Source organism: Aythya marila (genome assembly GCF_965140915.1).
Source record: "Aythya marila genome assembly, chromosome: 10".
Lineage (NCBI taxonomy): Eukaryota > Metazoa > Chordata > Aves > Anseriformes > Anatidae > Aythya > Aythya marila.
In genome coordinates this window covers 19,279,205-19,291,258 of record NC_139051.1, presented here as the reverse complement: position 1 = coordinate 19,291,258, position 12,054 = coordinate 19,279,205, and the positions used below count along the sequence as shown (strand labels likewise).

The window sequence follows — 12,054 nt, the reverse complement described above, 5'->3', positions numbered from 1 at the left end:
GCTGTAGCTGTATGAAGAGTATGGTGTGGATTAGTTGGGCAAGAATTTTTCATGGTAATTCAGATGTGCATATCATCACCATTCACATGCTATCAACATTCACATATCAGAATGGAACGTTTTTACGTCTTTTAATTTTTATTTTAACTCCAGTAGTACAGGTATAGTTAATTCAGTTCAACTGTATACTAGAGACTTATAACTAGGACATAACTAGTTGTTCCAGGAGAGAATTCTCTGCCTTGTCCTAGTGGTGAGTGATAATGTTGTATGTTCCTATTATGATCTTAGGTGGGGCTTAGACACATACTGGTAAGACCCAAAGAAAGAAGGACAACATAGATTTGTGGGAGAACATGGACAAAAGGAGTCTTATATATATGCATATATAATATAAACTATTATATCGTGAGAGATGAGACTCATATGTATGTAAATCAGTGACAGCTCTTCTTCCAGATTAAGGCAATCTTTTAATGTGTTCTCCTTGAAGCATTCTTTTTTAAAATGTGTTGTGACATAGTGAGCACCCTATTCATATAGCACTGGCACAAGTGCATTGTATATTACGCACTGAAATCTTCTGTTTAAAGTAAATAGATGAGATGTGGCTCTGGGTATGGAATAACATGTCACTGGATGTCCTTGAATGAGAGTAAGTTTGAAATGATTATGATTTTGTAGTCCTATATTATGTGTTCAAGTTTCAGTCTTGGTGCTTTTGCAAGTTAACCTATAATCTGGATGACAGCAGTGAAGAACTAGAGTGATGCTGACGTCTCAACAGAAAGTTGGTGTGTGTGTGTATGCATGTGTAACAGTACCAGATGAGCTCTGCATTTGAGGCTGAGGTGCTTTAGTGTTTCAGTGAGACATATGTCATGATACTGGCTATGTGAATATCATCAATCCTCAATGACAGAAAAACTGCTATTCTTCTCATGCTTTAAATTATATGCTTTACACATAGGACAATTAGTTGATGTAAATGCCTAAGAGTTTAAGTTATTACTTTATGCTGTATATAGTTGTGATTTTATTCTATAAATAAGTAGATGCATCTATAATATATTGAAGTTTATGCAACTGTGTAAATCGTTTTTACAGTTCTTGTAGTCCTTCTGGGTATCTAATGCTCTAATGGGAAGTGTTAATGGAGGAAGAGATTCCTTTTTGTATAAACGCAATACAGAAAATGATGAGTGTCAACAACAACAACAACAAAGAACGGTGGTTTTGGGGACCATTCTATTTTAGCTGAGGACAGTAGACTTAATATAGCCTTTAAAAAGTAAGCTGATGAATAATTACGAGTTTATTAATTTTTTTTAAGCCATTTTAACCTCAAGCCCTGTAGTTAGTGTTTTAGTAGTGCACACCCATTCCTGCAGAAAGCATCTGTAGTAATTACAGGCTTCTAAGATTACCAGTATTTCCAGTAGGAATTTTTTAGCTTTCTGCCATTATCAGAGAATAACGGGAGATCTTTTATTCTGAAGGACTATTGGGGCTGTCACTCATATGCTGCTAATTTAGACATTAACTAGCAAATATTTTATCTCTTAGCATAGACAGTGACATTTTAATTGAATGCACTGCTCTGTCTTTCCCTGCCATTTTAAATGGGGCCATTGTTACCAGTATTTGACAGTGAGCATAAATGACACATGAGAGCTTTTAATTTTAGTTTGAAGTGCAGATACTCTTATGGAAGTGATATTTTAGGGTGTCCAACAGTGAACTTCAACCTCCTGCAAATAGTAGGCCAAATTTTCACTATTTAAATATAAAACCTAACACATTTGGGGATGAAAGACTTAGAATACTTTCTTCTTACGCCACCACGTCATTTTGGCTGTGATTAATAATATACAGTATGCTTATATAATTTATATAATGTATTTAAATGGTATGCTTACTGTAAATAAGACAATATATAAATTAATTATATATCATACTTTAAGTATATTAACATTATCAACCAAATTATATCTTTTCTTCTTCAGAGTTTTTCATGTAATTTAATCAATCTAAATAAAAAGATAACTGATTTTCAGCAGCAGATCAAGACTTATTTAGTTCACATGTCTGAAGTATCAATACTGTAAATTTTATTACTATTAAGTTTAACCTGAAAGTTGTTAAGATTTACTAGACCACTTATGTAAGAGTGCACACCTTTCACTTCTCTGAAGGGGGCTGGAAAAGTGGCTGGGATACAGCACAATTAGTAACTGAGCCTACATAGCAAGAGGCAAGAACTGGAAAATATAAACAGTTCATCATAAATATTGCTACTGAAAGAATTCAAAGGGTCATTGCTGCATCATCATACTGAAAAAAGCCTTAAATTTATATCTGCAAACAGTTTTCACAAAGTTTCTGAATAAAAACCAGTTCCACTGATATGTAAGCTGTTGCTTCATATTGCCATTGAAGTAATAGAGTCAGAGTCCACTTTTGGTTGTATTGGGATTCTTGCATTATTATTATTATTTTTTTTCTTAAAAGATGCATGCTTGCTTTTAATTCTCTCTATACAGGATGTCCAGTTTTGTCGAACCTCCAGATATAGTTAAGAAGTTGTCCTGGGTGGAAAACTATTGGCCTGATGATGCTCTTCTGGCTAAACCAAAAGTGACCAAGTACTGCCTGATCTGTGTGAAGGACAGCTACACAGATTTCCACATAGATTCAGGAGGAGCTTCTGCATGGTACCATGTGCTGAAGGTGAGGGTTCATCTTTTTTGCAGTGTATTTAGTAACGAACTACATTTTATATTTGAAGACCATCCTAAAATTCTCTTGATCTCATTTTTTTCCCCAATGGTCCACTTACATAAGAAATATGCAAAGCCTTAACTGCCGTCAGTGGGTACGCTCTCAGTAGTGCCAGGGTTTACTTGTCATGTGGAAGTTGTTGGTGTATTCTCACTCTATTAGGATGTGAATATTTGTTTAGTGCCTTCTGCAAATACATCTCCTAAGACCTGGAAGATATTACATCCTGCTTTTGCAGGGTAATGGAACCTGACAATGTAAACTTTTTGTGCCATCTGCCCCACTAATCTGAGCAAATGTAGTCAGCTAGTGATTTAATTATTTCAGCCCTTCTTTACAAAGCTGACTAGTAAGTTTTACTTAAATAGTGTTAAAATATGTAATGCTATATATTTATTTAAATAAATATTTGTGTGTGCTTGTATCCATGTCAGTGAAGCTTTGATTGATTTGGCTGCTTGTTGCTAATTGTGTTTTCTAATTCAGGGAGAAAAAATATTTTATCTCATCAAACCAGCCTCTGCAAATATTTCTCTCTATGAACGCTGGCAATCAGCAGCAAACCACAGTGAAATGTTTTTTGCAGACCAGGTAGATAAATGTTACAAATGCACAGTTAAACAAGGACAGACACTCTTCATTCCTTCAGGTGAGCAGGCGATTACAGGTGAGGTTTACTGTTTGTTTTACAGCTGCCGAAACAGCATGTCCAAAGTGCTAGAGGAATGTGATTTGACCACCTTTCTCTGACAAAGTATGAAGTCTAACTCTTGGTAGAAGTCCAATTTTGTGTGCTTACAAAACAACAACAATCCCTAAACGTTTACTGTTTTCTCTCAATATTTTAACAGCCTTTTAAAAATGCAACTAGTACATACAGTGTTCCACTTTTGGTCTACCTGGGTTGAAGTAACTCCCAAGTCCTCTCTGTACGCCCAAGCATGACATTGATGTTTTGTGCCACAATATCTAATGGAGAGCTCATGTTGCATTGCTTGCTTCACTTCTTGGTTGTTAATTCCCTTTGACACCAAGGTGCCTGCATGGTGTGAACGTGTGTTTATGGTTTCACGAGAGGCTGAAGACCAGGGTGTCGCAGATTTTTATAGGCTACTTCATAGACTCAGGCTTTCATTGTAGGTTGTGGTGAATTTTGTTTTTCTCAGTTCCTAGGATGATACTCATAAAGAATATTCATTTCTCTCATGACCATGTGTGAAGCAGATGGTGGAATAAACATTGAACAATGTATGGAGATTGACTAAATTAAGTAGATTTTTGTGTGAAAATAAGTGTTTGGAAAACACCTGTTTCTGACACAGCAATAAAGTCAGTGTCAGGAATTGTCAGTGATGTGAAAACAGCTACTATTATGTAACTGCTGCTGCTTTTAACAGCAATAAAAAAGTAAGGGCACTTGTGGCAATATATTCCCTTCGCTGTCTGTCTATTTGAAATAGCCACAGTCGAAGGTAGTCCTAGGACTGTGAGTGAAAGGTGCTTAGCAAGTCCCTGGACTGGGCCTTACTAGTGCAAATTGAACAAGGGCCTAAATGCAACTTTGTTCAGAGCATAGGTGGTTCTAGTGCTGACTTGGACTGAGGAGCAGTATTGGTATATAGGAAGTAAGTTGTACAGTGAAGTATGAAGTTCATGTAGTGAACACATTGTTACTATGGACCCAGTATTTATTCTCAAGGATCTTTTCTTTCTCTTCTAGGTTGGATTTATGCAACTCTAACACCTGTAGACTGCCTGGCCTTTGCAGGACATTTTCTACATAGTCTAAGTGTTGAAATGCAGATGAGGTAATCTGTTTTTTAAAATCTTAATTTAAGTAGAGGGTCAAGTTTTAATAAATTGGTCATCCTCTCTCATAATAATTATCCTGCATTTGCAGTGATGTTATTGATGTAGCTTCTTTGGGAGAATTTTGGAAAGCATGCACATATTTGTCCCCTTGACCAGTTTCTCCTTTGCTGGGTTATTCCAAGCCATCTTTACACCTGTTACATAGTGCTTGGAAGTTTATGTGAGCTGTTTGGACAGAAGTGGCCAGATTCTGAAGGAAGAATTGTTAAAAACTGTCAGGATTTTTGCCTTAGAACATGCCATTTACCTTCTGGATACATATTCACCTGCTCAGATGGGCTCTTTGCCCAGTGAAAAACAATAGAAGTAGTCTTTATTGATGTTGGACAAATAATGTAATAAAAATATCTTACATCTATATCACAGTTTCTTACTAGTGTTATTTGTGTTTTGCTTTTGGTCTGATGCCAGAGTACTTGGTAGCAGCACAAAGAAATATCTTTCCATGTGTACTGCAAAGTGAACCTCAGGCATTTATGAGCAGTGCTTGACACTGTGCAACATACTTGTGACCTGCTATGCTTTTAAGTTCAGTTTCCTTTGTATTGCAGGGCATATGAAGTAGAAAGACGATTGAAAATTGTCAGTCTAACACAGTTTCCAAACTTCGAAACTGCATGTTGGTATATGGGAAAGCATCTATTAGAGACATTCAAAGGTAAAACTGCTTTTCTTTGCCTGCCTTAATTGTTTAGATTTGGGGGCCTGAAAATACTTACTCTTATTTTCTGCTGATGAGCCACAGGTTGCCAAAATCAGTCTTGCTAGTATTTAAAAACTAGTTCTAACATGTCAGCTGAATGTGCAGATCTGGTCCAGCTGTCACCTTAATCAGCCTGCCACCTTGCTCTAGGAAGGACCTTAGCCATCCCTCTTACCTATACTCAAGTAAAGGTTTCATCTTTGTAAAAAATATTTAAGTTGCTTCAGAGGCAAATAATGTTGTAGCCAACTACCTAGGCTGGGTAGTGTAAGTTACGGATTCATTCCCTGTCTTAACGTAACGAGCTGCTTGCTTTGTCAGCCCAAGGCAGATGGAATAATGCCACCTTTTCTCATAATTCTTATGGTTCTGGTGGAAGTACGTTGGCAGGTCATATGTATACATGGGTTCACAGGAACATCAGTGATGGGGCCAGCAGGGTAGCAGGACCACTCCGAATTTAAGCACAGTTTTCTGTGACATTCAAAATCTTCTAAATCATATTCCTTCAGAGTTTATCCAAATGTCCATGCATGTTATGTTCTCTACAAACTTGGGCTCGCTTTTCTCCTTGCCTCTTTTTCTTATTATGGAACATGCCTAGAGACACCCACCAGATACATCTACAACACTTTATCTAACTAGTAAGTGATGTGTGGGGTTGCTTGGAAGGGGGCCCCCTTGTGACAGACACTAAATAAAAATTGTAACCAGCAGAAAAGTTTAGCCAAGCTTGTACTCATAAAGGAGAAGTGAAATGCTCTGCCCAGTATAGCTTTGTTTCCACATACTGATGCTTGCTTTTTCAGACAGAATGAAACAACCTTTCATGTCAGTTTTGTAAGCCCATGGCCTAGGATGTATGAACATGGAAGCTAGCTTGAATATGTGACCAAGAAAAGAGCCAAGATGACTGCCAGTGTAAACATAATTTACAGGAACCACAGTATAGAAAGGCAGAGTTGGATTTATGACACAGTAAATATACTCCTTATTACCATCAAGTAATAATAGGGATTTGTTGGCGGTGACCAACTTTTAAGTTAACTTTCACAGTTTAAAGTTTTTCAGATTAGAGAATTCATGTAGAACCACTTCAGCTCTCAGCATTTGAATGGCACTGCTTTTTCTCTGATTAGGTTTGCACAAAGCTGGGCAACAACCACCTGCTCATTTACTCCAAGGAGCAAAAATTCTCAATGGTGCTTTCAGGTCATGGACTAAGAAACAGGTAGGAGAAGACCCTATTTTAATATTGTGTTCCTCAGGTTTGTCAGTCATGGGAACAAAGAACAAACGCTGGAACAGACAGTATCATCGTAGCAAAACACCTAACTCTAGAATCCCAAAGAGAAGGGACCAGGAAAGCAGGGAAGGAGGGTGACAATTGGGACTTTATAATGTTACATGAGGAGTAAGCAGGGAATAAGAAAGGTACCATCAGAGTTTTAAAAATATCAGTTCTGCTTATGGTCAACAGGATACTGAATAAATGTTTTCCATGGCCCTGAGCATTTTCATGTGCCAAATCAATTAAGTAGAGGCTGTGTATGTGAGCGAGGCCTAGAACAACACCTTCATTTTTGTGTGCACAAGGTGCTCAGTTCCTGGAAATCAACACATCAGTTAAACTAGGAAATACATATATGCCCAGAGAGATGGCTTAAAGATACTTGCAGCCTGAATTTACCACTGCAGTCATTTCAGCCACGTTATTCTTGTATGCATTGCTCCAAAAATTTGGGGGAATTAGCTGCAAGAGGCAGGCCATTCAATCAGAAAATGGGAACAATTTGAGAAGGGGTGAGCAGCTGAGTAAACAATGTTGCATACGCAGTTTAGATCACTTAGGTGGCTGTCTCAGATTTAAATGTAGTCAGAGTCTTGGCTGCTTCCTACTGCAAAAAGACAGTCTGAATTCAGAATTGTTCCTGACTGCCTGTAGTAGGACTGTCTGATGTAGAAGACCTGTTCTTCATGTCACCCACCCTCTTTATTACTACTTGCCATGCAAATGACAAGTAGTGAAAGGAAGTCAGACTGTGTTGGCAGTTAGGTAAATTTGAACTTTGAATATTGGAACGTGGCATGTGAATGAAAACCTCAGTCCTGCCAGGGAGCTCCCAAACCACTCTGCTGACAAGGTATGTGCCTATTGGGTCCACTGAAGACAGACAGCATCCTGAGACAACCTTTCTGTGTAGATGTAGAAAAGGAGTTTCTCATAGAATGTCATGTAAGGGGGTAAGAAAACTGATGTTACAGTTGTGAACATGCAATAATATCTAAAAAAGATGCTGACTTTGTAAGTAGTTGTCCTGAAGGAACAGCAATAACACCTAGAAGGGGAAATAAAATGTATTTTTTTTTCCGTATTACTGATGTAGTCAGTATTGATTTGAATAGTTTGGAAAAAACATTAATGTGTCACTTAATGAGTTTTATTATATTTTTGCAAAAAAAAAACAACAAACAAACACACAAAAATGTACAGAAACGGCAGTCTGGCTTTGTTCTGGTTTAGGCTTTAGCAGAGCATGAAGATGAACTACCAGAAAACTTCAAACCAGCACAGCTTATCAAGGACCTTGCCAAAGAAATACGATTAAGTGAGGTTTGTACTCTTTTCATCATGTTAACTACACTGTTCATTTTTTAATAACTTAGACTCTAAAGCAGAGGACTTGAAATAAATGAATCTTTTTATCCCTATCTTGTTTGTTAAAGTAATTTGAAAGGTTTAAGCAGTAGGGTTTTCAGGACTCTTGTCTGTGGCTGACTGGCCGCATGTTTTGGGCTCCTGTTTGCTGTCTCCTTGACTTCATGCTCTCTCTGCCTGCCCTACACCCTTCCTCCTCCACGTTATGCTAGCAGGACTGGCCACACTCCCATCTCCATCCTTATTTTTCCTTTCACATTAGCTGCTTCCTACCCACAAATACGGTAGAGCTCAGAAAATGTTGTTGCCATCTCCTAATCGTGCTCAATATGTTCTTTGGTCTTACCTGTGATGTCTGAGCCAGGAGCTATCTATCCTTCTGGACATTGGCCTAGTAGGAGGCCTTGCTCTTGGCTGGTTTCTAAGCAGAGTTATTATATTAAACATAATCATTATATTAAAAACAAACAAACAAAACAAAACAAAAAAACAAAACAAACAAAAAGAAACAGAAACAAACAAACACACAAACAAAGAAAACCAACAACCCACAGAGGTTGTATTGAGCTGTTGTCCAATAAGTCTGGTATGATGTTCCACACTGTGGAGATGTGTGACAGTGCAAGGTGATAGCAGCTAGTTCATTTGTGCTTTGAGAAGGAAGTGTTGCATTCTAACTATATCCAAAGACCTCAAAATTGAAACCTATCTTACCCTCTTTGATGCAGCATGTACCTTTTTTTGATTGTCGGAATGACAAGTTAAGCAGAAAATAACTTCTTTATAATTAGTCAGGCATTGTCAATTTTAATTGGGCAGCTATTTCACTGCTTATTTTACCTGAGGGCATGAAACACGATTCTGCTACATTGTCACATCTGAATTAAATTGAAGTGGTTGTACTCAAACTGATTAGCATTTTAAACAAAAGACCATTCATGTTATACGTTTTTTTGTGTGGGCAGTCCATTTAAGAGTCCTACCTGATATAACCTGGTGAGAATTAACTTCCTCACCACTGGAGTTTCTCCAGGCCGACCTTGTGCTTGAGCAGCAGCTGAAGGGAAATTAGCAGTGGGCAGAACGCTACTGTGACATGTGGTGTGGTGTCCGTTCCCTGAGATGTGGATGCTGTTACTCCTGTATTGACGGAGGTTTCTCTGGTGTTTGTTTCCCTAAGGATGGGAGGGTGCAGGGGAATATCTAACCTGATACAGGTGGACCTGAATGCCTTCCTATTTTGTGCCAAACTACAGAATGCTTCGAAAGCCAGCAAAGCAGACACGAGTGCCAACACAAATGCTGAGGAGACCTGTCCTGTGGAGAAGGAGGATGCACCTTCACCCGTCCAAGTGACACCTCCACCCCCACCTGTAGAAAAGCTCCCTAAAAAAAAGACCCCAAAAACTGTGAAAACCCCCAAACAACTCAAGCCATCCAAGCCTCCTAAGCCCCCCAAGCCTCCCAAACCCCCCAAACCTCCCAAAACACCAAAAGTCAAGGGAGAAGGAAAAAAGAAAGGAAAGAAGGCAAAAGAGAGTCCACCGCCAGCAATCCCGAATCTTGACTTGCTGGAGGCACACACAAAGGAGGCTCTGACAAAGATTGAGACGCCAAAGAAGGGAAAGGTGGGTTGTATTTTAACCTCCCCCCGTTCTTGTCATAGTGGGGATAAAAGCTCTCCTTACGTCTCATGGAAAACAAAATTAAGCAACACAGTGTGAAACCCTGTCTTTACTGAAGTAAATGAGAGTTTTGCGTTTGCCTTTTTTTTTTTTTTTTTTTAACCTGGCTGCTCAGTTTGATTTGACTGTTTGTTTGGTAACTCATTTGAAATGAAGAAAGAAACCTACTGATTCAAGCTGAGTCTGGCAAGCTACTGCCAGGTCCCCCTCCAAACTAAGGTGAGATGAAAATTAAAAGACTTTTTTTTTTTTTTTGGCCCCTGTACTATTATGTTAATATTTCAAGTGTTACTATCACTTTTGTGTTCGTTTCCATGATCAGTCCATCAGACAAGATGGACTTATTTCTGGGGCATCTTGCTTGCGTGAGATTTTGCTCAAGAATGAGTGAACGAAGATAAAGCAGTAGTTTTCTTCTGGTTTTGTCCATGTAGGACAAGTTTCATTTTGATCTCTGTTAATGTAAATTTTGCTGTTGACCTCAGCAGAGGCCAAGATTTCTTTGAAGTGCTGACAGAATAATGCATTGTACACTTTATTTATTTTGTCTTAAGAAGATTCCATAAGACTTTTCTAAAATGCTTCTGAATTTCCTAGTAGTTTGTATGTTACTATATGAAGGAGAAATGCAGCTAATCTTCTGCAGTCTCTGAAACAGCAATATTTGATTGAATCTCACATTTGAATTCAAAAAGGAATAGATCAGAAAAGGAGTTCTCAAAAATATGCCATTTTATATTCTAGATAAAAATGTATTTGTGTAACATGCCAGTGCTCCATCCTCATTAAGACTGCAAGTTGATTTTCTTCCCCAGGCTGCAAAGAATGTTTTAAGTGTTCCCAATAAAGAAACAGCTAATAAGCAAAATGAGGTGGAGAAATTTGAAGCTCGAGAGCAAAATAAAAGCAAAACAGAAGCCAAATGGAAATATAAGGTAAGGTCTCCTGTTAAGTTTTGTTGCTGGTTCTGCCACATAGAGATAAGTCAATGGTGGAGAAATGTTTACAGGCCTACCTAAGCAGAGAGTGCGAGTCACTAATTTTCAGTTCCCAATGAAAAATATTTGAACTGAAAACAACAAACTAAGCACAAATAAAGGAGGCGTATGGCTGTTTTTCAAAAGCATGTGCTGAATTATTCATTCTTATCCTCGATGAAGCTGGTGGGAACACTTCTAATAGATTTTTCAGTGCTGATCACTTTTGTGGTTCTTACTCTAACCTAGTTACAGTACTTTAAGTCTGGAGTAGTTCCAGATCAATAACTCCTGATGGCATAAAAATATTGTTAATGAAATCTGAATCACGCCCCATAAACTAAAAGCTTGCCTCCAAAGAGAGCTAATGTAGGGTGAGAAAAATTCATCCATAGAATAAACTAATTTTTTTCCAGGTACCTTTTAAAACAGGGTGACATAGGCTTTCTCGTAAAAATAGCTGTCTGAATTTTGCTTACTTTGCAAACTTCTAATGACAAAGGTGCAAAAAAAATTCCTTGAAACAGAAGCATGTGTCTTTCCATGTGCAGAAAGCTACTAAGAATCCTGACCTTTTAACAGAGACATCTGAGTTCTAAATTTTGTGTTTAAAAACAGTCACAGTTGATGTGTTCAGTTCAATATATACCAGTTAATTACCCAGCCAGTACAGCTTAGGAAAGTATTAGGGCTATGCTTAAAATATAATTGAAGAATGAATGGCTTTGTTATTAAATTCATAATTCAAGCTCTTCTGAAGGTATGAAAGAAGCAAGTGGAGCCTGGGAATAAAATGTGGTCATGTTACAGGCACTGTGCTAGATTCTGTCCTTAGCTGCACAAGCGTGATGATGAAGAACAGTGTTCAATATTTTATCTCAGTCTGTACCAATTTAAGAGAGCTATACTTAAATTTAACATCAGGCATATTTGTGGTGGGCACTGCTCAAACTGGTGCTGAAGTTCTTCTTGAGCAGGGACAAGTCCCTGAACTAGAACCCATCTAGTCTAAGGAAGACTATAATTCTCTATTACTTACCTCATTTGCAGGGCATATTTTTTCTATGTACAGGTCAATGGATTCTCTAACATTACCTAGGAAATATTAGCAACTCATATAACTGATTTTATTTTTGTTTGTTTGTTTGTTTGGTTTTTTTGGGGGGTCTTTTTGCATTTCAGAACAGTAAACCTGATTCATTATTGAAAATGGAAGAGGAACACAAATCAGAAAAGACGCCTTTATCAGGAAATAAGGACAACAAATTTACATTCTCTTTCTCTAATAAGAAGTTGCTTGGGTAAGTAAAAATATTAGAATATTCATTAATTAGAAAATTAAAGTCTAGTGATTATTTATTTATTTTTATACAAGAA

The 12,054-nt window shown here is 37.8% G+C and overlaps 1 protein-coding gene across 2 annotated transcripts in view; it reads left to right on the top strand.

Moving 5' to 3' along the window:
- PHF2 (PHD finger protein 2) overlaps positions 1-12,054 on the top strand; it is a 97,072-nt gene that overhangs the window by 65,369 nt on the left and 19,649 nt on the right. For both annotated transcript variants that reach the window (XM_082768445.1, XM_082768444.1), the window contains exons 6-14: positions 2,544-2,730; positions 3,268-3,430; positions 4,502-4,589; positions 5,205-5,311; positions 6,496-6,587; positions 7,881-7,970; positions 9,272-9,643; positions 10,516-10,635; positions 11,860-11,978. In XM_082768445.1, the coding sequence (XP_082624571.1) occupies positions 2,544-2,730; positions 3,268-3,430; positions 4,502-4,589; positions 5,205-5,311; positions 6,496-6,587; positions 7,881-7,970; positions 9,272-9,643; positions 10,516-10,635; positions 11,860-11,978 (1,338 nt within the window). The remainder of the gene's footprint in view (positions 1-2,543; positions 2,731-3,267; positions 3,431-4,501; positions 4,590-5,204; positions 5,312-6,495; positions 6,588-7,880; positions 7,971-9,271; positions 9,644-10,515; positions 10,636-11,859; positions 11,979-12,054) is intronic.